The 26,970-nt window shown below is 40.1% G+C and overlaps 2 protein-coding genes across 2 annotated transcripts; one reads left to right on the forward strand and one right to left on the reverse strand.

Moving 5' to 3' along the window:
- Positions 1–5,031: 5,031 nt before the first annotated feature.
- Positions 5,032–7,551, reverse strand: mis12 (MIS12 kinetochore complex component). The gene is made up of 2 exons (XM_075471436.1): positions 7,143–7,551; positions 5,032–6,376 (listed from the first exon to the last, which is right to left on the reverse strand). Exons 1-2 carry the CDS (start codon positions 7,524–7,526, stop codon positions 6,101–6,103), a joined length of 660 nt encoding a protein of 219 aa, XP_075327551.1. The 5' UTR covers positions 7,527–7,551; the 3' UTR covers positions 5,032–6,100.
- A 1,676-nt stretch (positions 7,552–9,227) lies between these two features.
- On the forward strand, positions 9,228–17,896 carry ppm1g (protein phosphatase, Mg2+/Mn2+ dependent, 1G). Its single transcript, XM_075462641.1, has 14 exons — positions 9,228–9,379; positions 9,656–9,791; positions 10,906–10,975; positions 11,163–11,248; positions 11,400–11,529; positions 12,083–12,194; positions 12,317–12,522; positions 12,660–12,841; positions 12,946–13,074; positions 13,441–13,543; positions 14,789–14,920; positions 15,058–15,187; positions 15,319–15,418; positions 15,520–17,896. The coding sequence occupies exons 2-14, from the start codon at positions 9,681–9,683 to the stop codon at positions 15,715–15,717; spliced, it is 1,689 nt and encodes a 562-aa protein (XP_075318756.1). The 5' UTR covers positions 9,228–9,379; positions 9,656–9,680; the 3' UTR covers positions 15,718–17,896.
- The last annotated feature ends 9,074 nt before the right edge of the window (positions 17,897–26,970 follow it).

The raw sequence follows: 26,970 nt of genomic DNA on the forward strand, positions 1-26,970 counted from the left end.
TTATGTTTCTTTTTAATAAACAACGCTCTTTTTGCAAAGGCTTTATGGAAAATTGTGTGTGGACTGGTTCCAAAAACAAACGATATCTATTAGGGATGAGTCTGAAACATAAAGTGCAAAGAATATGATCATTTCTATAAAAATGTACAAGATTTTTGTTGATGTGCTTTCAATATGCCCTGGAACAAGATAATGTCACACACAGTCATAAATAATATAATAAACTTTACTTATTTGGCACCTTTTAAAAACAGAGTTTTTACAAAGTGCTTTCCAGACCAAAAAAAAATCCAAACAAGTTCAAGAGGGAATAAAAGTACTGCATTAATGAAATAAAGGTTCAATGTGATAATAGCAAAATAAATGGATAGATGAATAATGGATAAATAAAGTAAAAATAAAAAGACAAGGAAAGACTCTGTGACTTGATTGCAAATCTATAAAAATATGTTTTAAGAAGTGATTAAAAAGAAGTTACTGAATCTGCACGCCTTATTTACTCATGCAGGTTGTTCCAAAGTTGAGGCAAAAGCACGATCTCCTATGGATTTGAGCCTCACCTTCAGAACTGCCAGGAAAGTCCTGCCCCAGGATCTAAGGCTACGAAGTGCTTCATATGTGGTCAACAGCACTGAGATATAGCTCTGGGCCATACAAGCTTTAAAAGTGATCAACCAAATCTTAAAATCACTTCTAAAACGTACAGGCAGCCAGTGCAAGGCAGCGAGGACCGGGGTGAGGCGACTACGTCTGTTTAAACCAGTGAGAAGCCTCGCTGCTGCATTCTGGACCAGTTGGAGACATGATCATGATTTTTGGCTGATACCCTTGAGGAAAGAGTTACAGTAATCTAACCTGGAAAATATAAATGCGTGATAACTTTCTTAAAATCTGAGGGGTGAAGTAGAGGTTTTATTTTGGACAATGTACTTAACTTTTATGTGCAAGTAGAAGGTGAAGTCTGAAACAAAGTAAACACCAAGGGTTCTGGCAGAGGGACGGATGTTTCAGGATGAGGGACCATGATTATTTGTAAAGTATGAGATGAGATTGGTGGAGTTTGGGGGGGGTTAAAACTAGTATCTCAGATTCGGCGGAAGGCATATCTGTGCGAATTGTGACGCATAATTATTCTGCCTCGGGGAAGCATATAAATGGAGAATTAAATCAGACCTAAATTAGAACCTTGTTGTACACCACAGGTAATAGGAGTTGTAGAGGATGAACATTTACCGATGGTGACCACATGGGTTCTGTCTAAAAAGATAGATAGATAGACGACTTTCCTACCTAAAAGGTAGGAATAAAACCTAGGAATAAGTGCAGTGTCCCAAATACCACCCCAGGATTGAAGACGCTCAATTTAAAGGGTATGGTCTGCTGTGTCAAAGGCCGCACTTAGGTCTGAAAGAATTAAAATTGCACTCTGACCCGTGTCGGCAGCCAAAAGGAGGTCATTGGTAACCTTGAGCAGGGCAGTTTCAGTGCCCAGCACCGCTCTAAACCCTGACTGAAATTTCTCAAAGATGTTATTTTCAGACATAAAAGCTAAAAGTTGGGTTAAAAAACACTTTTTCTAATTTTTTTGATAAAAATGGAAGTTTAGAAATTGGTTTAAAATTGTTAAAAAACCAAGGGGTCGAGAGGTGGTTTCTTTAACAGTGGTTTGTAAAACAGCATGTTTCAAAGAAGTTGCCATTTGCTAAAGAGCACACAAAAGCATCAGGGAGACCCATTTCGAATTTCATGAATGGAAATAAGATAAATCTTTTGGTGCCTGTTATTTTTTCTGCTGTGTTGTGTGTTGGTCTCCCTGCTGGGTGACACGTGGGTTTGGAAAAGTCAAAGTGGATTCCAGAGTCGCTCTCTCACAGCCTGAGAAAACAATCCCGTCTGCCTGCCTGACTGTCACTCTCACCTCTTCTCTGTCTCAGTGTGGGACGCTCTGTCCATGAGGACAGCTGGCGGGCTGAGAGTGGACGTATATACGGGTACGTGTGTGTAGGTATCTGGGTTTGTGTGTGTCTGTGTGTCGCTTTCTTTGTGTGATCGTAAGAGGTCAGAGGTCAGGCTGTGGTTCACAGAGAGCCACGCTGATCCCCTCCCAACAGGAAGGAGGGCACTGTCCATATGCTGTCTTCACTCACACACAAACACAGATTCACACGCTCACACACCACAGACCCAGTACAGTTGCACATTCCAACAGGTACATACATGATCTCACATAGGTACGCCACAGATACACACATGCAAACACATACACTCCCAGAGACACATTGTACACAAACATGAAATACATGCAAATCAACTCATTCCTTCTAAGCTAAACACTGGTGCACACAATGGCGCACAGTTTGACAAAAATCCACTACTGTTATACAATTTTTAAGAGTGTTACGTCATCGAGATATAAAGTAGGTTTGCATTAATATTCAATCCGAACTTCAGAGGAAGCGTTTGTCCGTATGAGCCCCAGGCCGCGTCCAGAAGCTGGGTACCGGCGCTCTTCTTTTTCAGCGGCAGCCCACATTCTCAGTAGATGAAACAGCAGGGGTGAAAAGAAGTACTTTGTCCTGAGACAGCGCCGGACAAAACATAAAAACATTTCAGTCGCACTTTATTTTGAATGTGTTGTGAAATGCTGCGGTTTCTGAAATGTTTCTTTGTGAGATTCTGCTTCAATTTAGTCTGTTTAAGCGTCAAATTTCAACACTTTCACTTTCAATAACATTCACTGACACTTGTTTGGTTCTTACGCTTGCGTAATAAATGCTTCTTTTCTCTTTGTATCACTTTATTTTCTTCTCTCTGGCAGCCGGCTTCAGACATAAACTCAGTGCATGTAGACAGCTGCAAACAGCTGTCTCCACTGTGTTTGACAACATCTTTTACAGGCTTTAGAATATATTACACACACACAAACACACACATTTGAATGGCAGGCATCCAAAAGCAACTTATGACTGACTTTTATTATATGACACAGCAGTCAGTCCCTATAAAGCGCTATTCAACTAATACCTTCTTGAGGCTTTCTATAGTCCAGAGTAGCAGTATATAGACGGCTTTAAATTTACAACCATGTGGGAAGAAACTATGTGGGACATGTGCCCCTTTAAAACCGTGCATAGATCCCTAAAGTTCAAAAGCCACTGTAAAACGTTTAGTTGCAAAGTGTTTCCATACACCCGTGTGCATCTTTGTTGGGGCTCGCGTGCGCTTGTGATGTTGTAGAAATGGAGTTGTCTGTTAATATGAGGAGTAAATCTGTGAACATGCAACAGAAGTGGAGTCTAATTTTCCTTAAAAAAAAAGACGAGGATCAATCAGAGAAATCAGAGGAAATAGGTCAGGGAGATTAAAGTTTGAAGAAAGCAAAGAGAAAGGATAACTGAAAGAAATGGCAAATGAGCCGTCCGATTGAGAAGACTTGAGCATGTTTTGTAGGTCAAGAAAAAGTCAAAGATTTTCTCTGGGATGTGGGCAAATACAGTAGGTTTCCTTGTGACCATAAATCAGAGGATTCACCGCAAGTTGCAAAGCCCCGGTAATCCCCACAATTAGGAATTTCAACATGTAAAAAGAAGTCAGTAGAGTGTGGAGCAAATCTCTGTGGGACGATAATACAAAAGTCTGCCTCCAATACATGATGGAAGAAAAAAGGAGCACGTGACCCATAGCATACTACCTTTAGTCTGTTTCTTTGGCATGACCGTAACTGTTTCACTGGCAATTTTGGAGGATTTCACAGCTGTTGAAAGAAATAAGACGGACACGGAAGTATACAGGAGCATTCTGAGTGCTCATATTCAGCCAAATGCATCGAAACTCACAGGTCATCAATCCTGAACATAAAGCAAAAACAACCAAACTGGCTGAGTCAATCATCTGAACTAAGGCTACATTCCACTGAAGGCCAGACAAAAGGCCAAGAGACTCTAAACAAGCAAGAAATGAACAGGTATTGAAAGAATCTCCTATGAAAGCCTGAGGGAGCATCACAGGTGAAGAGGCAAAGCGTCTAGTTGTGTTAGTCAAAGACTAACAAAATATCAAAGGTGCTGGTTTTGTATGGCTTCTTGCTTGTCTGTCTAGTTTTGAACCTTTAATCTTTGGTCATGGAACTTTATGACAAAACAGCTCCACCACACAAACTTCTTCCAATATCAGCAAACCCATCTCCAAATGTAAGTCTGTGCAGCTACGTATGCTGTGGACTAGCCTGGCTGGCTGTGGACTGTATGCAACAGTGAATCAGCCACAGAAACCTCAATCCAATCCTTCTGGATTGGATTTTTAAATAATAACGCCTATGAATAAGCTAAACGACTGTCTAAACTTTCACCAATTTAGTCCTTTTGGCTCATTTCTGACAGAAAATCTAGCTCTTGTTTGGCTGCCCACCGATTGTACTACAACTTTAGCCGATAGTTTCCGTTTTGATGTCCGGTTTCCTGCACCAACGCGTTTTAATCCTGTTTACTTACAACCTGTTGCGAGCAAAACAGCTACAGCCTGTAAGATCATTAGGAAAGGAGCATTCACACTTCTCCATTTGGACTGATCAACAGGGACACACACATTCAAAGAATGTTCAAACAAATGTTGGCTGTTTATTCTCAGCCTGTGGTCGTTAATGCACTTTTACTCAGTTTTTTTTTCATTGTTGTTGCGATTGTAAAGCTGACATGAGAAACACTAATAACAGCTTCTGTCTACAGCAACACTTCAAATTAATTTCAGTTTACCCTGAAAAATCATTCTTTGACCACCGTGCTGCTCGCTCACAGATAAACAATTAAAAAAAAGAATGAGTATTGCTTCACTTGACGCAGAAGCGGTTATTAACAGCATCCTTCAGATTGTCAACGTCGAAGAAAATTGATTTTGACGACTGTAAAAAGAGCAATTTCAGTTTAAAAAGGGATTAAGTTTCCCACGAGTTTGGAGATGGTGTTGCCCAGCTGTTACACAACCACATTGATTAAATTCAGTTTTATTTATCTTGCTCATAGTCATCCTGGGGGTTCTTCACATGGAGTACATTAAGACTTACACAATGATTATGATATACAGATGCTGCCCCCTACTGAGCACAAAACACAAAAGGTCAGTTAGTACGCGGCACATTTAATGCACAACACACTCATGAAAGTAATAACACAAACATTACAACATCAATTAGAAATACAACAGTTGTCGTATGATATTCGTATGAAGCTTCAACTGTAACCTCGGCAACAAACAAACCAAAAAAAAAAAAAGATGGACATGGAAAATAATGTAAACTCTGGCAGAAAAGCACAAAAAGCAGAGGGCCGGCCAAAACACATTGATAGAATGGTACATCTGTTTATATTGGGAAATAATGATTATCAAAAATGTTGCGAGGGCCAAACTATTTGCAACATTTCTAACATCTATGAAAACAGTATGATTTGTTAGACTGTTTCACCAGCGCGTCTGAAAATAAGACTCACGGATCAGAGACTGAAGCAAAGGACTGTGAACCAACTCTGACGCCGTAAGCAAACATTTGCGCTTCAAAATGCCGAAACCCAACAACATTGCTTAAAAATAATCCTGAGTCCCCACAGGACTATGATTGATGGTTAACTTTATCACCGATTAATACAAATTGTTAGAGAACAACATTACAAGGTCAAAGATAATTAGTCTGGCAACAGAAGCTGGAGCCAGAGAAAACTTATCAATTTGGATGTTTTTTTCACCCCAGACTCCCACTGCTGTTGTAAACAGATCAGGTGGGGTAACGTTTGTCACATGCAGAGAGCGCCCTCTGTTGGGGATTTTATTCTGACACTGAAGCTCTCAAAACAAATCAACAGAAATCATTTAATGCCTTTCAGTTAGAATAGAATCAAAATGCCACCACCTACATGTTTCATGTAAATGTGAAAAATATAGATCAGTTACTGAAACGCCACTCGCTTTGTTGCAGGCAAATGATTGGCCGTAAAGAGGATGTGTCCACATGGTGTAGCGTCACACAGCAGAACTAAGTACTTCCTGAAGACAGATTACCTAAACTGACTCGGAAATGCATCAGTCTTTATTTTCTACCTCGCACATCAGTTCAGTTGGGGGTTTTGCTGCAGACCAGCACCTCCCTGACGGCCTCCTGCAGTTTCTTCACAGATTCCATCACCAGTCGGAAACTTTCCTGGAAGTTGCCGTTACCCTCCTTCACCCAGGCTTCCTGAAGCTCTCTGACCCATGCCAGGATGCCATCCAGCTGCTGCTGCACCTGCCTCTGCTCCTCCAGCTCAGCTTGCAGGGCCTGTCTGGCACAAATCTCTGCTTCATAGGCTCTGTGGAGGTCTGCCATGGATGACTCAAGCCTCAGCACCTCCTGAACGAGCAGAACCAAAAGATGGATACGTCAGTTCTGAGAGAAAGGCATCACAGGCAGTTTCGACGGCAGCTGAGGAAAATCCATTCATTGTTGAAGACAGAAATGCCGCTGAAAAATAGTAGCGAACTTTGGATTGCAGAAGAATTTCTTAACGTACTGTATATTTGGGACTTATTTGATCTTCTAGTTAATATATACACTGGTACTGAATTGTCAGCCTATATCAGTGCTAAACCAGGCTAGCCAATTTAGTGATGGCCGTTATTAATGCAGCTATTTGAGACTAGAATTTTCTGCCTGGGACCTTTTACCAATGCAAAATGAGCCGTCATATCTGTGAAGATCTACAGTCGGGAAGAAAATCGTCCAGACAGTTCATCAGTTGGTTCATAACAGAGGTTTGCTGCCTAATTTTTGTTTTAATATCTAGATATGTGAATTATCTATACCGTGTTAAAGCAAGATTATGGATATCTAATATCATTGAAATATGACGGATCATGACATCACCAAGATGAAACTTTAACGTCAGTGTTCACGTCCATGGACAGATTACTGAATGGGTCATTTGGGTGCAGGGCTGGGGATGCAAAGAACCCAGGAACCCTGTCTTATTCAAAAAGTGTTTAAAAGGATATCACAACATATGAGGCAACCGAGACTAAACTGCAACGGAGATGTAAAACAACCAAACTGCCAACAATTCAAATCGTCAGCTGGTATTTACTGTGTATCATCTGTATAATGAAGAGTCTCCCCCCACCTGTACGTCCTGGGGGTAATGTGACTGGTCCTCGGGAAGCAGGACGTTAGGCGGCACGGTAAAGCAGCGGCTCAACAGCAGCGCCTCCATCCGCTCCGACAGCTGCTTGAAGCGCTCCTCGAGGAACTGCTGCAACTTCCGGCTACACTCTCTGGCTCGAGTCCGGAGCAGCTCCTCGGCTCTGTTCGACTCAGCTTTTCTCAACTGTCGGACACACACCTCCTCCACCACGGGTAAAATGTCGTACAAGCAGTCCTGGAAGGCACTGCAGATTCGCAGCATACAGGTTTGTGGGGTGAAGCCGAAAAATTGTGTTTCGTACAATTTTAAAGACGACGGTGAGAAACGGTCCGTTTCCTCGCCCACTTCTCCGCGAGCTTCCATCTCCGTTTCTTTCCAGGTTTCCCGCGCCTTGTCGAACCAATGACGTCACTTCTTTCTCTTCTTCTTGAGACGTATCGGACGTAAAGCAAAAATACAGGGCGGTACTGCCACCATCTGGTAGTGAGTGTTGGCCTCTTCAGAGCTTTGTCACATTGGTCAAAATAAAATATAACTGAACACTTTTGACATACTAAAATAACGAAAGCACACATCGGTCGTGTTAACAGCCCTTTCATTGTAAGTGAAGGTTAATTACGTTGTATTATTCATATTTATAGTTCTCTTTTTGAGAGTATTCTGAAGGCAAACTTGATCTTAAATCTTGATAACTGGTTAATCTCTGTTCAGTAATTTCAAAAAAGCTTTACAAATTCCTGAAAGGTAGGAGGTGCTCCCGGTTTCACTTTTCTCCATGGCTGGGTTTGGGATTTTTTTTCGTCGTGTTGATACAGTACAGGTAGATGTTTTACACACATACAATTTGAAATGAGTCAGTGTTTCCAAAACTTTTGACTGATACTGTCGGTTTTAATACGATTATGGCTTGGGGAAAGGGCTCATCTTCACAGAGCGCCTATATGCTTCTTGTAATGTCCTACAACAAGGCCTCTACAGCTTTCAGCATACAAGCAAAGGGGATTCAAGAGACAGAAGCACTTCCAACTCTCTTTGCTGTGATGACGGTTGGCTTTCCTCCTGAATAGGCTTCCCTCTTTTATTGTTTTACTTTTAGTATTCCAGTGACTACTGCAACACTGGTGTCGAGGTTCTTGAGAAATTGTGTGGTGGAAAAATATCAAGATAGGATACAATATTTAGACGTTTTTTTGTATATTTATTACAATCCAGATTTATAACCTAATGTCCAAATTTTTAGAAAATGTCAAGCAGTATTGGATTTGAATGAATGAATAAAAAGTGAAAATTTTAAAGCTGTACAACAAGATGCAGGGATTTATCATCAATTTAGATCATCCGAGCTTGTGCAGGTGGCTGTTTTTATTCATGAGGTAAGGCCATTATGTAATAAATGTAAAATGAATCCACGTTGTCAACATAAGAGAAAGAAAATTATGAAAATTGAAATATGAAAATTATGCTTCATTGTTTGAACATTTATTCAGGTTGAACACTGTACGTTAGTTGTAGGCAAAAAGCCATTCTGTGTGAAATTTTAGACCATTTGCCAGCACGTTTTAATAAAATGGGTATGAGCATATCCAGGCTTGCAGTTTATAGAGTCTCTAGATTTTTCCAACACTATACTTTTGCACGTCGACCATAAGAAGTGCAACAGTAGAACCTACTTACACCTTATTTATCCATCACCACTAACACCATATTTTATTTATTCTATTTACCGTAACAAAAAACTGTGCATCTTACACCCTTCCCTTTTTGTACATACTTATATATTTTTTAATATTTTTATCTTCTCTTTGTACTGTTTTGGTGGCTTTAAATTTCGCTGTACCATGTACAATGACAATAAAGGCATTCTGATTCTGATTCTGATGAACGAGGTTACGTTTTTTGCTTTTCTTTCTGAGTGTTAGGGGGTTAAGGAGGAATTTCTTTTAACAATACTCGGTTTCTAGTCCAGCTTGAGTTGCCAAAGTTGATTTGTTCGCGTGCCAGTCCAGTTGGTGGCGACAACTGTTCTCTAAAGTAGTTCAGCCAACTATCAATGGGCACTAACGAAGAAGAACTAAAAGTATCCGCAGAAGAAGACAAATTAAAAGAAGAAGGAGAGGGAGGAGAAGAGAGCGGCTTTTGCGTCTACACGTGCAATCATTCTTATGTGAATCTCTCTTCAGGACCTTTTATAAGCTAATCCTGCTCTGCCACAAAAGGTAAGTACACCGTCGATGTTGAGGGTTTGGGCTTTGTACAAATGCGCAGTTGTGTGTGTGTGGCGGGGCCAGAGGTTACTGCTGGAAGTTTAGCCGGGTTCGCCCCTGTTAGCACGGTGATGTTAGCTAGCTGATGCGTCTACTTTTTTTGTTGTGGTGTTGCTAACGTTAGCTAGCTAGCAATGTAACAAGCGTAGCTGGTACAACAGTTGAAATGTGACAAATGCATTTAGTGTCGTTACTTGAAGCTAAAATGTGCTGTGTGTTCTCTCCAAGTGTAAAGCCATAGGAACCGACAACCATGGGGGCATATCTGTCGCAGCCTAACACGACGAAGACCTCTTCCGATGGCGGCAACAGCAACATGAGCTACGGGTTCTCTGCCATGCAAGGCTGGCGGGTGTCCATGGAGGTGAGGCGGAAAATTAGTGCCTGGACAACCGTGTGACACAGATACATGTTTTTTTTTTTTTATAGAGTAGTTAATGGCGGGGTTAGGTGACGAGAGGCATTTTTCCCTTCGCGCTTGTCTCTGTAACGTGGGTTACGCTCCCGTTTACAACGAGTTACTCCAAAAGTAGTTTTTCTTGCAGTGATGGGTGAAACCACTGATCTGTGTGCTTGGCTCCACCCACATAGCCAAGACTATGCAGTTAATGTCTGTTTCAGATGGACGGTTCTTATATCTGGTATTGACCTGCAGTTTGATCGATGTAGACATGCGGGGACGACTCTTGAGTGTACCACTTCACACCTTGCTACATACTGTCATGAGTGATCACTTGTGATTGAATCTCTCACTGTCTTGGTATTGGAATAGATTTCATGCCCATTTGCCAAGACCAAATGCTTTGTTTTTATCAGACGAGAGGCAGCATTGCTCATCCGGTGCTCCTTCTGATTAAATCAGGATAGGAAATGTAAATGGTACAAAATGTATATTGATTTATGTGCTCCAAACAAACCAGAAATGTTTGGGGCATTATAATAAACTGATTATTTCTGGGCTTCATCCAGTCATTAATAATAACGCCTGCAGGGGTCATTTTAAAGCTGATGAAGCACACAGAGTAGACGGTCCTTAATTGTGACCCTTGATACACTTTTGTAAACACTATGTATGGCTAATGCTGGAATTTGGATATAATAACAAACTTTTGGGGAGGAAAGTGTGTGCATTCATGCCTGGTTAAAGCTGTCCTCTTCAGTCAGATCATTGAAGACACATGTTAATACCAGATGTGAACAGGTTTGTTTCTCCTTTCGTGAAGTTGTTTCTGCTAAGAACATCTGGCCCATCTCATTATTTAGGCAGCCCACCTGCTATAATACACCATCTCTACATGATGATGAATAAGATTTGTATTCATTGTTTATGTCAATGATAGTAAAATTGTGCATTTCCTTCTAAAACGTGGCAGTAAGTGAATATAATGTGCAACTCACTTTTTTTTGTCACACACTTGTTACTTTTTTTTTTTTTTATTAAGGGAGGGATTTTGATTGCTTTCATTTCTGTGTCACAGGATGCTCACAACTGTATCCCAGAGTTTGATGAGGACACCGCAATGTTCTCTGTGTATGATGGACATGGAGGTAAAGCTCAGCTACAGTTATTTATGGCATACTGCAGGTTGTAATGGAGCACTGTGCAGCTCACAACAGGACCATTATTATGATGTTTCCATGGTGTTCTCTGTTCGTTTGCTTTACACGCAGCTCTGAGAATTATGTGTACACACAACTATCTTGAGAATTTATATGGCGTGTAATTCCCATTTAGGTGAGGAGGTTGCTCTGTACTGTTCAAAGTACCTTCCTGACATCATCAAAGAGCAAAAGGCGTACAAAGATGGTAAACTCCAAAAGGTGAGAAGCTATGGAAGCCACACATTACACGTTCATATTGAAGGAGTTGGATTGAGTAGAGTTCGTGGAAATAAGTTGGACGTATTGCAATAATTGCAACAACCCTTTCTCAGAGTTTCACCATACTGACATGTTAACATGTTGTTTCCAGGCACTGGAGGATGCTTTCTTGGCCATCGACAGCAGATTGACCACAGAGGAGGTCATCAAAGAGCTGGTTCAGATTGCTGGACGGCCCATTGAGGAGCAACCCGCCGAAAAGGTGGCAGAGGAAGACGACTGTGAGTGCACTCTGGACAATAACATTTGTTGTGTAATGTCTAGTATGGATTCAGATTGCATCAAGCTATTGCTTTGGGCACCGTTCTTTGTTGCAGTGGAGCTGATGAAGCCTCAGACTGGACGCTCTTCATTGTTTGATCACTATGTCATGTAGAAAGCGTGCAGCATTGTCCACTCTGTTTAGCAGCTTTTTGCAGCATTCTTCTTTCCACAATCAGCCCCAAGAACTCGAGAGCATTCCTCAGCACAGAGCCAGCCTCCTTTATCAGTTTGTTCAGTTTCTTTGAGTTACTGGCTCTGATGCCCCAACAAATGGCTACAAAGCAAACTGCACTCCACCACAGACTTATAGTGGATATGCAACATCTTAGTGCAGACGTTAAATGACCTGAAGAGGTGCTGTAGCATCCCACATAGCTGATATCCCAGTCCTAATGGAAAAAACTAATTTCCAAAACTGTGAAAATACATCAAAGATGCGCTGAAGTAAGAATGAGTGTGTGTACACTGTTAGTGAATTGAAATTAATCTAGGATGCTTTTGTCCTCTCAGTGGACACAGAGGAGGCAGCTCTGCTCCACGAGGAGGCCACCATGACCATAGAGGAGCTGCTGGTACGCTACGGCCAGAACCGCAATGCTGTTAAACACGCCGCCGCCATCAGGTACTCAAACAAAGCTTTACTTTCTCTTTGCATTACAAGGATTAACAAAGGTGTGGCAGTGACGTTATCTGAACTGTCTTCTAGATCCAGCATCGCTATATTTTTCTTTACCTTTTTTCCAGCGCTGCAGCAAAGAAGGCGTCCAGCCCTAACGCAGAGACTGCAGGAGACAAAGGAGAAAGTGGCAAGGGACCGAACAAAGGGGGGATAAATGGAGAAGTTGAGGAGGAGGAGAGCAACGGGAAGGTGAAGGAGGGCGAAGGAGCGTCGTGTGGGTCTAAGCTGCGAGCCTGCCGGAGAACAGCAGGAGGTGAAAGGAGTGGTGCAGGTATAGATTAGAGACTAAAAGGCTTCCAAACTGGTCTCTACATTTTACTGTGTGGTATTAAATGAGCAGTTTCTTCATCAAAACTATGTGGCAGCGACTAGCCTAACACCTCTTTATTATCCCTTCATTTGTTCTAGCTGACAGTGGCGATTCGGGAAGTTCCAATGGAGAGGGAAAAGCTGGTAAAGCAGAAGGAGATGCAGGACCTTCCTGCTCCTCTGCTTCTTCAAAGGCTGCAGGAGATTCCAAGTCCAGGTTTTTTGATGACAGTGAAGAGTCTGAGGAGGGTGAGGAAGAGGAAGAGGGCAGCGAGGAAGAGGTGAGAACAGGAGCCCAGAATAAACCCTGGTGCTGGGCTGTGAAAGTGCACACTGAATGACTTTGTGAAGCATTCTTCTTAACTTTTATCTTCTCTTCAATCAGGGTGGCAGTGAAGAGGAAGAGGGTGACAGCAGTGAGCTGGAAGAAGAGGACACAGAGGAGGGAGAGGAGGACTCTGAGGATGAAGATGAGGAGGAAATGTGTCTACCTGGAATGGACGGCAAAGAAGAGGTTTGTACAAAGTGGGTGTCTGAAATGGCCTGTACAGCTGCTACAAATTTTAGGGCAAAATACAGCTGTTGTGGCTGATTTCAGGGAAGTGGGCTGGTTGGATTTTAAAATGAAAGCTGAACACGATTGTCTTGTGCCTTGATGGTGAAGTTCATTAAAGAATATATAGAAACATAGTCCTTGGTCTTTGCTTTGGCAAGTAGAGCTTGACAGTATTTTAAGTTCTTTTTGTGGTGAATGTGAAGCCTCGTTTCAGTCACTAAGTTCAACCTGCTCTGTGTAATAACACAATAAAACGTGAGCATTAAGTCATCGTAAGCCATTGGTTTTAACTGTGTAGCATCTGCCATGTTTGTGTGCTCACAGCCTGGTTCGGACAGCGGCACCACAGCTGTCGTGGGTCTGATCCGGGGAAAGCAGCTGATCGTGGCCAATGCTGGAGACTCTCGCTGCGTGGTCTCTGAACGTGGTACGTTATGCAAATTGTTTTAATTTTTAGTTTTTGGTGCTACTTTTGTAAAATATTTGTTACAAATCTGAAATGTCCATAAATTTTTTTAGAAAGGCCATATATTGATTACTATCACTTTTGCCAATGTAAAGGTTTGTGTTTTTTTTTTTGTTTGTTTTTCCCTGTAATTAATGGGATGGATGAAACGGACATAAGATGTCCCCAGTGCAACAGGTGAGGTTGTATAGTTTTAGCATCTCTTTAGTAGGCAGCACAGTAACACCTACAACAGCAGAAAGACGGAGGTTGTTTTTCTTTAATGCTTCCCTTGTTATCTTCACAACAGTCAGTCTAAGAGGGTTCGTTCAGTGCGATTTCAGAGCCAAACTTAGAAACAGGTCTTTCTCTTTTTCTTTTTTTACTTTTTTTTTTTTTTTTTTGACACCCGTTCCAGGCCAAAAAAACCAACTGTTTGCTTTACCAGAGCAAAGAGCAGTTAATGTTGGAGCCTGGGGACGGTGTTCTGGAGAGCTGCCAGACCAAACGACATGTTGTGACATCCATGTTTAAAATGACAAAGGCAACGTGACCCCTTGTCCACCTAAATAAAGAGAGCACAATTTAAAAAAGAAATAAAAGGAAAACCTGGGTTTTGACATGGTTACATAAGCTCAGTGTTTCACTCATTTTCCTGCTGTTTGATGTTTTGATATTGCCCAAAGTGCTGCATAGAACTGCCTTCCAAAATGCCATTTTAAACTCAAGTTATAGATGCAAATTTTATTTTTTATTAATATTGTTTGAGGTTTTGACATCAAACACCTGGCATTTATAGTCCCTGATAGAAATGGCATGTATAAATCTCATTTGCAGGTCCTTTCTTCCTTTTTTTTTTTTAATTTTATTTTTTTTTAAACCCAGCTTTGCATCTGCAAAGAGCGTTTATAAACCGGACTGGTGATATGAAGACAGATGTGTAGATAAAGTCTCCCTGCACTTTGGTCCTTTACAGGAATTCAGAATACACTAGAAGGAGATTCAAACAAATATGAGAAGAGGTATTTGTAAAGGGGTAATGACAGGACTCTGCAGTGGCTCCATAGATGGAGAATCAAACCGGTTCTTATGCGGTTCTTTAAAGAACCAACTTAGAACTGTCCGTAGCAGAAGCCCCGTCCGAGCACTGGAGCCGCTGTGGTCAGAGAGAGTTATACTTGAATGATTGATTGAAAATGTAAGATCGTTGTTTCTGTGCCGCTGTAGGCAAAGCTGTCGACATGTCTTATGACCACAAGCCAGAGGACGAGCTGGAGCTGGCTCGCATAAAAAATGCTGGAGGGAAAGTGACCATGGATGGACGAGTCAACGGTGGACTGAACCTCTCCAGGGCCGTCGGTTGGTGACTTTTTTTTATATTTATTATTATTGTTTTAAGAATTTGAATCTCTGCATTAAAGTGGAATACAGCAATCGGTTATAAAAGATGCATTTGCACATTTCTCTCAGCATTTAAAGTAAACTCCTGCCCTTAGGCGACCACTTCTATAAGAGGAACAAAGCCCTGCCACCAGATGAGCAGATGATTTCCGCCATGCCCGATGTCAAAGTTCTGACTCTGAACGAGGATCATGATTTCATGGTCATTGCCTGCGATGGCATCTGGTGAGTTCATCCCAGGAAGTTTCATGGTTCAGTTTTCACAGTAGTTTAGACCTGAGAAACCTCACTTTATCATCTATAAATAAAATGATATAAAGCTATCAACTCTTAATTGTTTCTATGTGTGTTTACAGGAACGTGTTGAGCAGTCAGGAGGTGGTGGACTTCATCAGTGAGAGGATCAAACCGGACCAGAATGGCAAAGCCAGACCCCTCTCATCCATTGTGGAAGAGGTAAGTGCCATTTTAAGCCGGTCCGTCTGCCTTGTAGCCGGACTTTGACAGTGTTTATGGTCTCCATCTTTTCCTTCAAACTCTGTGTGTCCTCCAAACAGCTCCTGGACCACTGTTTGGCCCCCGACACGTCTGGAGACGGGACGGGATGTGATAACATGACCTGCATCATCGTTACCCTCCGGCCACACCCCTCTCAGCCAGACGACAGAAAGAAGAGGAAGCTTCAGGAGGAGGCAGAAGGGACTGAGCCAGAGGAGAACGGAAAAGTTGACAGCAAAAAGGCAAAAAGTGACTAAAAGAGGAGAGAAACGATCCCAGAGGGAGCAGCTGGTCCCACGCAACCCCAGATACACCAGAGACACATTCTGTTCAAAATGAAATTCTTACCTCGCAAACAAAATTTCACCCTGACGCAGACGCCACAAAGACTGTATGTATGCTCAAAGGTCGGCTGAACTAGGATCATCTGTATAGTTTTTGTGCTCTGTTGTTGGTGGATTTTCACAGACGCCCCACAGATGTTTCTTTCGATTGGTCCGGTTGGAAAGAAGCTGGACACACTTTTAGTTCTTACATTCAGAAAGAGGCAGACTCGCTGCCTGGCTCCATAGCCCTGCAGTTTCCATTCATTTGTCTGCAGAAGGAACCAGTCCACACAGATTGTTTATTCTAGAGACTCCTCATCATCCCTGCAGTCACATACTGCACTCTGCTATTGCGTCACTTTCCCTTTGGCAGCTTCGGTTTTGTTGTGAGGAAAGCTTGAAGACGGTTCACGGAGTCACCTGCGTCTGACTGAAGTTCAGTTCTAGTGCGAGGTGCCCTGCCCGTGGGGCTTTGCAGTATAAATCGTACATGTTACTATAAAACTACAAAATTGCATAAGCGTTACTCCAACATTGGCATTGTGTAAATGTAACTGTAGGTTAACTAAATGAATGAGCGGACATTATGTTACTGTGTAAAGATAGTTGAAGCTTCACGATGCTGTGGGAGTGGGTCATCTCATCTAGTTTTGCTCCGAATCTGTTGGTGCTGTGTTTCAGGCTCCTTTCTGATGTCGGTATACGAACCATAGTTTGTTCAGGAGCAGTTTGCGTGAGTCTTTTTGACCACATCCATCACCAGGAGAGTAACTGATGGATTTGGGGGATCGTTCCAGTTGCTCTCACCGTTTCTACGTATATTTTTCCATCTGAAAACCCCCCCCTTCATGTGAGGACATTCTTTGTTTTTGTTTCAGTCTTGCTGGTCACATAAAAATTGAATACCATTATCTGGCCTATTTTCTTTTCTGGTTTGTCTTTTCTTGATCAGTATCTGTAAGTTTCCATGCGCGAAAAAATGCCAGGGTCTGTGGAGTTGATACACTTTCCTTTTGTAAGAAACGGAGGCGAGTCTTCTGCGTCCACCCAGAGAGAAGCGAGTCTCCAGGACCTTCCTACAGCTGCCACAGTCCTCGTTTGTCCCACTGTAATACCCTCCTTTTTTTTTTCTTTTTAAGATGATCTTTAGGACGTGTTTTAAGTATTTCCACTCAACTGTTTCATTTTTCCATTTTTGATTATTCACTCATCTGGCAGTTTTTTTTTGTTTGTTTTTTTTATTTTTAAGGGATACTTTTTTTGTGAGCACATTCTGAAACCGCCTTGACACTGAGCTGAAGTTGCACGAGGTTATTTTTCTGAGTGGGAAAACAAGTTGAAGTTGAGCGCACCGAGACAGTGTAACTGTTTAGATTCTTTTTTTTTTTTTTTTCTTTTTTTTTTGCAGATGCTTCATTCAAATCATTGTGACTGTAAGTTTCTAGTGTACTTTCTTGTAAACATGACCTTTTTTTTCTGTACATAGTTTTTTTTTTTTTGTTGTTGTTTTTTCCCAACACTTGTAACTAAAGAAAAAAGCTTTTTCTTTGTAATTGTGAATCGATGTGACATTTGGGTGCAGACTCTTTACACCAGTATGTAAGTACATACAAATACATTTTTTTTCTCCTTTTTTTTTTTTTTTTTTTTTTTTTTAAATAATCAGATTTCGTGCTCCTGTGTCTGTTTATTTTCCATTTTGGCTCGATCACTATTTCAGTATGAGATTTCATACAAATCCTGGCAAAAAGATAATGAAATTGCCACTCTTGGAGGATGATATGACACAAGACTACTTCATATAACAGCTATTTTTATTATATTTTAAAGGGCAAAATTTCAGATTGGAGATGTTTCACCTTCATCGAGTCACCCACAGTCCATGTCTGCCTCTTTAGTCTTCTCTTTCGCTCTTGTTTGTTTGGTCTGTGTAAATCCCATTTCTTTCAGCTGATTTCTTACAACTGGGTCAGAAACATTGACACCCTTGTCTGCTCATTTTCTATATTTAAGCGATATGGTTTACCTGTAGGCTTCCATTTTGTTTGTGCTTGCTCTAATTTTTTTAGACACAGCTGACTGAGATAAAACATCTTTTTCCAATCAACAATTATCTGCCGAAGGGAGTTTTATTATTATTTCCATGCTTTCCACTGACGGCTCTCTGGTTGAAGCCGCGTTTCCTGTCAATCAGTCGGGTGCAACAGCTAAGCTCTGTGAACACTTTTAACTCCGGACTCTCTTACAAATTTATACTTGTGCAGTTATTTGTTTTAAGCACTCATTGAAAAGCCAAAAGTGACAGCATTTTTATTTGGTTGTGGTAAGCTTTAATCAGGAAATAATTCACAAAACATCTTCAAATGTTTTGCACCTGTCAGTCATTTATTCATTTAGCAGAAGTGTTCATGGAGCTCCCAGAAAATGATAATGATTTTTAATACTATTCTTGTTGGTTACAAAGACTTTACCACCTTGTGTTGCCTGCTGCCCTCAGACTGTCCCCCAGATGGCGGCAAGAACAATCGGTTACCTCTCGTGTGTAACACCAGATTAAACTCACATGAAGGGTGAAAAGTCAGTTTCATCAGATTGGGTTGTCTTTGAATGAACTGAAACCTTCAGACTGTTTCTCCTTTATAACACACGATCACAGGCTTTCTATGGAAGGCATGAAGTGTTTACCAGACTGTTATTGTCTATGGTGAGAGATGACTTTAGTTCTCTGCAGCCTCAGGGCGTCTCTGTTCTGCTGAGACCCCCCCCCATATTGGCTGTGCTGGTGGTTTTGCTGCCTCCTGAGGGTCACTGCAGGAACAATAGAAAGCAAGACAGGAAACATGCACTGTCCTTGGAATCTAAAAATGCCTCCCAGTACTTACACGCACACACCAGAAGACACTTATCATCTTCCAGTCTTTTAACGGGCAGGATGTTTGTTTGTTTTTAGTAGCTTCTGCAGCGTCGGTGCGGATTCGGGGATTGCGTGCAACGTTTGTTAGTCTGGGTGTTCATACTCGTGCTCAAGAGACAGAAATACATGCCAAAACACACACTAGTTTGTATTACCGTGAATGTGACTGTTTTGTCCTTGGGTGTGCTATGAATACCTTATCTGCTCTGTTGTCGCTGCTATTACTGTCCATTCTACAACAAAGTAACTACGTGAAATTACAGCTGTGAGGCCTGAATGAGAGTTTCAGTACCAAGGATTTCCTGCTCATGATTTTATGTTTCTCAAACAATGTTATTATTGTCCAAAGCTTTTGCGAGCTGATTTTTCAAAGCAGGAACTTTATAAAAAAAAAAAAGGTTAAAGGTTACAATTCTGGAGCTGAGCGTGTGTGTCAGACTGTGTTATGGGGGTTGTTTCTGCCTCTAGTCTCTTAAACCTGACTGATGGCTGCTGGGGGAGAACCACAGGAGTCCAACTAGCCTTACAGTTGGTCATGTAACTGAGTGTGTGTATGTTCTGGTATGTCGTCCACAGGTCCCATATAGAAAGCTAGACCACAATAGCAGGTTGTAGTTTAGACACTGAAGGCATTCATCAAGACTTGCCGTCTTTTTCGGTTTGCTGCTGTCGCTCCTAAAACTGCATCGGCCCCGTTGCCCTCACATTGCCCAGAAGAAGGCAGAAGCACACAAAGGCACGCATTCCAGTGGTCACAGTTGTACAGTCAAAATATGGGCTTTGACCAGAAATAAGTTATCATAAAGTCTTTTTCAGAAACACCCTCAATCTGCCTCCCTGTGACTGTTATACTCTGGAGTAGTTGCACGTGTTGTAACTTCTACATGTGAGACAGTTTTCAAAGCATGCAAAGAAGCTGGGAAAGTGCATGAAAGGTTCACAAGAGGTGTTCCTGTTCACTTTTCCTAAACAGAATTACACATTTTTATTTGTGTGGAAAGTTCTGCAGTTCCGATGAAGAGACGACGTGTGTCCATGACGGTGGATTTCAGAGCTGAGCTCGTCCAATGATTTTCACCACAAATTCATGAATAAGGACCCTAACACAATCTCACTGCAGTCCAACATGACCTTCCCTCCCATGTCTGTTGCAGGTCTTTCCATCCAAGAAAGAACTCTTCTATATTTCTATTTCCAAATTTCTAAGCTTCCCCAAGTACACACTATTGTATAGACCTCGGGGGCAAATGTGTTACATGTGAATGTTTGACACACAATCTACTCTAATGTAATGATGTCGTGTATGCTGGTTGTGTAAACTGACGTGGCTAACAGGTTGATATCATGAGGTTTTGATATGTCAGTGTTGTGTTCGCAGATTCTTCCGTTGCCTCAAAGTGGCTCAGAGACTTCACTCAGATTCATTCTTCAACCGCAAATAACTTAGTCCCATAAACGGTCCCACACTGAGGACTTTTACAGATGTTTAAGAGCTAAGATTAAAAAAGAAAATAGACATTTATCTACATCCTAAGACCACCCTATTATCAGCATGAGCCCTTTTGCTGACACACACACACTTACACAGTGGAAAGAGGGAGATGTCACAGTCAGCTGTTCTGCTGCTGACAGGATGCATCAGCATGTCAGCGTCAGACACATCCTGTGTGTATGTGTGTGTATTGTCAGGCTAAGCATGCTGGATAAACTGATAGCTGCAGAAAAACTCCCAGAATGCCTTTCTCTCTTCCTCTTGGCCTTTTCAACTTTCTTGCACCCCCTTTTTCATGTTTCTCCACCTACTTCCAGTTCCTGTGTCCTCTTTACTCCACCTCCTCCCTTCTTCCTTCCTCTCTGTCCTCTGATCTTTCCTTTATTCTTCCTTTTCTGATAACTTTGTCTGGTCTCATTCACTCTCTTCCTGTGCACATGTTCAACCACTCTCACTAAACGTATATAATGTGTACCTCTCCAAACCATCTTAAGATAATAGATGTTATCAACACACGTGTTTCTGACAGAAATGGACGCCAAGCATAAAAACAATTCGCAACATACTGAATTTGATGGCAGTAACACGCCTTAAAAAGCTGAAACAGGTTCCATGTTTATCACTGTATAAGATCACCTCTTCTTATAACTGAGAAGGCCAGTTGCTGGACCTTTTTTTTTTTAGAAATAATATCCCATTTTGGTCTGATATAAGATTTTGTATCCTCAACAGTCATCTTTGTTGTCTTTTGTGTTTCATGATGTTCCAGATGTTTTCAGTTGGTGAAAGCTCTGGACTGCAGGCAGGCTAGTTCAGCACTACTACAAAGCCATGCTGTTGTAATAGATGCAGTTTTGCTGAAACAATCATGGTCTTCCCTGAAAAAGAAATTGTCTGGATGGGAACACATCCCTCTAAAACCTGCATATAGCTTTCAACATTCATTATGCCTTTCCAGATGTTCAAGCCATATAGTAGCTGCTGAAACTGAAACAACTGGTATATGAACATTCATTTTCACATAAATTAAGAATATAAAAAACCCATTTCGGTATAAAAGTGATCATCTGAATGTGGAAAAAATAATAGGATGTTCTGTGACACTGCATATGGTCACACCCCGTCTTTCATCTGTCTCTCCTTCTCTCTCACTTTGTCCTGACAGTTCATTCAGCTCTCTTCCTCCTCCTCTCATTAAATCCACCCACATAATCTAATTAATTACGGCCATTGATTTTCATTATGTGTAACATTATTTTCATACTCGGGTAATGTCACAGCTCGTCAATACTGGGGCATGTTCCCCTGAATAAAAAGGTTCTGATGACGCCTGTATTAGGAGGAATAACGGACATATGAAGCCAGTGATAGGAGACACATTGTTACAATGAAGAAAGTTGAGAAAACCATTCCAAAACAGTTCAAGAAAATATACAGCATTCATGGAGTTGATTTTATGTGACTTGAATGTTACATATTCTACCTTTAAATCAGCTGAGTATCTGAGTTCATGGGGGCAGCACATTCCAAAACCCGAAACACAAACATGGATGATCATTGGCAAACACATCTCTGCACACATTTGCACACTTGAGCTGATACACCCACTGTATCAGGACATCCACATGTGCAGTGAACAAACACACATATACACGTTGGTGAGAGATAAGAGAGACTGGGAAACAAGCAGCTGTTTGACCAGCAGACATAGTGAGTGCTGCTCTTGCGTCATCCTACATTTCTGCACTATCTCGATCTTTTATGCTTTCTCCGCTTCATTTTCACCTTTCCCTCTCTATTTACCCTTAACTAACAAATTCTCATTTTGTATCTATTTTCATTGTCGAGCACTTTATTCTCGAAAAGAAACTGCAATGTTTGAAGAGAGTCTTTACTTTATCATTAGATATTTAACATATTTCGTTACTCTTCACCCATCATGAGTTTATTCTATTTGTCTTTTAAGCATGGGTGCAGAACTACGTTTTAAAGTTGTGCCTTTGATGTGTTTATAAGCCTCCAGCTTGTATGTTTTGATGAAGCTATTGGAACATAAGTGATAACTTAACAAAAGATGAAAACTTTAACAATAGTATCAACGATCTAATAAATTAATTGTTTTCTATGACCCAAGCGAGGGATGTAAACAAAAACAGGAGTTCTTTAAGTACGAAACAAGATATATTGCCATCAAAAGATGTAAAAATGATCAAAACCACTAAAAATCAGTTAGTGACAAAGTTGCTTAAAACAATAAATGAGCTGTCTGTTGTATTTGGATTAGGCGCTTTCATAAGATGAAAGGCCAAATGGCTAGAAGAGGGCAAGAAGAACTTGAGCTTTTTTGTTTAGAAGAGAAATGGCCAAAGAAAGGCCTGACTTCTTTTAGTTTTAGCTTGTTTTTATAAAGATCTGCACTCTTTCCAGTTTGATCCCAGTAGTTGCTGTACGTTCTTGGAAAAAAGAAGAAAATATATCCCGATTATCCACGATGCTTACAAATTAGTTTGTGATTTTAACCCTTTGATGCGCAACATGGGTCAAAAGTGACCCGGCCGTGTTTAAATTTTCCATATCTTTGCAGTAAATTAACTTTATCATTCAATATTCAAGGTATTCCTCAATTAACTTGTTTTTAATCATCATGCATCCTTATTTTATTTTTTCCTTTCTTACTTTTTGAATAAAAACCCTTTTTGTATCACTACCCCTCTAATGCGCAACATGGGTCAAAAATGACCCGCATTCATTTTCTATGTTACTTCATGTATGGCTGAGGGTTTCTATGATATATCTCTGAAATAAATTAATCATTAATCATTTTCTATTCCAAGTATGCAGTAAATATCTTGTTTTTGTTCAGCACAAATCTTTATTTTTATTTTCCTCTCTTACTTTATGAAGAAGCACAGCTTTGGTATTTCTACATCTAGTTTACACACATGGGTCAGACAGGACCCACATGCATTTACCATTTCACAGCTCAGCACAGCTCCCATCAGACATCTAAGTACACTAAATTTTGTTTTTCAATTATTACTTTAGAGATTTCTTGATGACAGTAGTGAAAGATAACATTACATTACATTATATGATGATTAGGTTTAGGTTACCTTGAGAGTGAGTACATTGTCAGAAAGTTACAAATAATTATTATTAGCTAGCTGTTGACATATTCTATTTTAGTTAGGGTTAGGGTAGGGTTATGTGTTATGTGTTATCTGTTATCATGTGTTATTTCCTGTCTTGGTTCTGTTATTCAGTTCCTGTTTTATTTTTGTAGTGGTTGTCCTCTTGTGTTCTGTTCCAAATTTACTTCCTGTCTTTGTCTCTTTCCTGCTCGTTTTTATGATTGCTCACACCTCTGTCTTGTTGTATTGTTTGTTCATCCCTGCCTGCTAGTGTTTTCCCCACCAATCCATGTTCTGCTCACTCCCCTCACCTGAGCTTCTCCTCCCTCTCTTCACCTGTTCTTCTTCTCCTTTGTATTTAAGTTATTTATTTTGTTGTTGCGTCATTAGTCTTCCAAAGTAAGTCTTGCCGTTCTGGTCTTTGTCTGGTAGTTGTATTTGTATTGTAGTTGTCATAGTCAAAGTCATAGTCATGTTTTCCCTATTTGCCTTGTTCTTCCATTTTCTGTTTTTGGATCTTGCCTATAACCCTTTTTGGTTATATTAAAGATGCTTTGTTCAAAGTCCCTCAGCCTGCAGTGTCTGCATTCGGGTCCACCTGCTTTGCCACCCCAAAAACCTGACAGTATGTACGTGTGAAAAAATTACAAACATGTTGCAAATACTAAATAATTGTTTGGCCCCACTCACTACTAAAGTAACTACTTGAAAAGAATAAAATAGTATTAAGTTACTTTATTTTATGTCAAACTTGGATGAATGGGTCATTTTTGACCCATGTGTGTAAATTCGATGTAATAATATAAAAACTACTTTTACTTATAAAGTATGAAAGTAAAAATGAAAATAATGATCAGTGGTGATCAAAAACAAGATATTTAACAAATACTTGGAATATTCAATCATAAATTAAATTGATTTCAAAAGATAGAACAAAGAGAAACTCAGCCAGCATGAAATTACCTTGGAAATGAATGCGGGTCATTTTTGACCCATGTTGTGCATTTGAGGGGGTGTGCATATGTTGTGCATCAAAGGGTACAACAGTTGCTGAAATAAGGAAAGCCCTCCACTCTCTGAAAAAAGGAAAGGCTTTCGGTATTGACGGGCTTTCAGTAGAATTCTATGTTCATTTTGGGTATATATTGAGGGTCCTCTGCTTTGCGTGTATAATGAATGTGGGAAGCGAAAGGAAATGACTCGTACTATGCAACAAGGAATTATTTCACTTATCTCAATACTTCTGCACAATGTATTGACAACTGGAGTCAAATCTCATTATTAATGATTGACTATAAAATATTGGCCTTAGTTCATGCAAATAGAGTCAAAACTGGCCTTGGTGATATATCAGAAACACAATCTGGTTTTATGACCAAACAATGTAAGACTGGTGCTTGATCTGCTAGACTCTGCTGATGCAGTACAGTCACATGCCCCTCGCCTTTTTCTAGACTTCTGTAAGGGCTTTGACACTATTGAACGGTTTTATCTGGTTTTGGTGACGGCATAAATAGCTCTTTAATAATAAACCAAAATACAACTAAGAGATATGAGATAACACGTGGAATTAGACAGGGATGCTCAGTTTCTCCCTTCCTAATTCACCATTTTGTTTTTTGCAAGACACAGAGCAACTGTCTTGTGCTTTAACTTTGGTTGAGCAATTTTCCAGTAAGTTTCAAAGTGAGAAAATTACCCTTACATAAGTGTGATGACAGTTTTAGAAGTTATATTCCCGTAAAACATCGTCAAGAATTTAATAGACTGACAGACAGCAGTTTAATTATTCATTTAGAGTCAGCTGGATTAGGAGATGGTCTTTTATTCACAATTATATTTTTAAACCAAATTGGTGGTCCTTCTTTTATTCTAAAAAGTAACTATTCCTCCTACTAAATTTAAATTTAGTTAAAAACAAATCCCTCTTTTTTCTAGATGGCATTTACAATGTTATTTCTTTGATTGGATGGATCTGACGCTGTGCTAACATATGAACAAATTCTGTCACATCAAGACATCCTAGTCCCATTTAAGAAAAATTAACTCACTGACTATCCCTATTGATTTAACTTGTCAAAAGTCATCTTTCTCTTGTTATGGACAATATAACACATAAAGCACTTCTGAATGGGGTTGATGTATTAGACAAATAGTGTGACAATAAGCATATTTGCCAGATCTTTCAAATACACCTAAAGGGAAATATCTTTGATTCAAATCTTTGATTGACGACATAACCAGGCAAAAAGCTCGGCTTTTACCAAATAAATATTGTATCACAAATAAAGTTAAAAAAAGTACTTCACAATTATCCATAAGATATATCCAGACAATGTCAATGTCGCCAAAGATACAGACATAAGCTCTGCTTGTTCCTTTTGTGACAGCAAGGATGAAACGCTGTTACACCTCTAATTTGAATGTGAGAAGACCAAAACATTTTCTCAGTGACATAAATCGTCACCTTTTTGATTTGTTGTGCTCCCTAAATTTAAAAGATTTTCTGTTTTATTATGAGAACCCTGCTAATAACTTGGAAAATGTAGTGAACATTTTTACTTTACAATCTAAATGTTTTCTCCACAAACAAAAATGGCAAAAAGGTACGACCATCCTTCTGTATCTTTAAGCTGGAAATAGACTCGCTCCTCAAATCTTTTCTTTTTGTTCGAAATAACCCCCCAAAAATTGGTAGACTTTTATGTCTCCTCCTCACAGTTTTCCAAGGATAGTTGCTTCTTTCTTCTTTTCGTTCTATATGTTTTTCTATGTACATATGTTGTTGTCACTGATATTTCTCAATGTATTATAATGTTTATTCTTCTGCATGTTACATCAAATTCATAAAAAACACATTTAAATTAAAAAATTTCGTAGGTATTGAACCTGTACTCCACCTAGATGTTTGGACAGTTAACTTTGTCTGCCTGCTACCTTCATAAAGCCTTCAACAACAATTTATGTTTCTATAAAAATGTTCCATTTTATAGTTTTACCAGTTTATAAGATGATTCTGTATGTAATTAAATCATATTGTAGCTAGATTAAAAAAAATAATCTACTTTAATCTGTTTTGTCACATTGAGCCAGGTTCATGTTCTGGTTTATCTCTCTCGTCCCGTTTGTTTTCTTTGCTTATTTAATTCAAACTCTTAATGATAAACTTCACTCTGTTTAAGACCAAGTGATACGTATCAAAGGGTTGCAAGCACTTCTTGATTAAAGAATAAGGATTTCTGTAGCACGAAACTGAATTGATAAATATTTATACATTTCTATTTGATCAGACACTTGATCCTGTCGGGGGTTTAATTTTGTCTAATTTTCCAGTAACTTTTTTTTTTAGATGGTCATTGAGCAGGTCAAAAATACAGAGTAGACTGTGGTCATGTGGTGCTTTAAAAACAGACACACACAAACATTTAGGAGGCTCCAGCGTCTTAACCCATCCAGACTTGATGCAAAATGTGTACATTATATAAACATTGCATCATCATTTTCAAGCCACACATTTATCTAAAAAAGTATGCTACACATAAAGGCAAATTCAGTGATTTACAATTACACTTGAAGGTTTAACTTCCCAAACTGTTTTTCTTGAAAACTCTCAGGCTTTTTAAGATGTGTTTGAATGAAGCAGTATG

Source organism: Odontesthes bonariensis, chromosome 1 (genome assembly GCF_027942865.1).
Source record: "Odontesthes bonariensis isolate fOdoBon6 chromosome 1, fOdoBon6.hap1, whole genome shotgun sequence".
Classification (NCBI taxonomy): Eukaryota; Metazoa; Chordata; class Actinopteri; order Atheriniformes; family Atherinopsidae; genus Odontesthes; species Odontesthes bonariensis.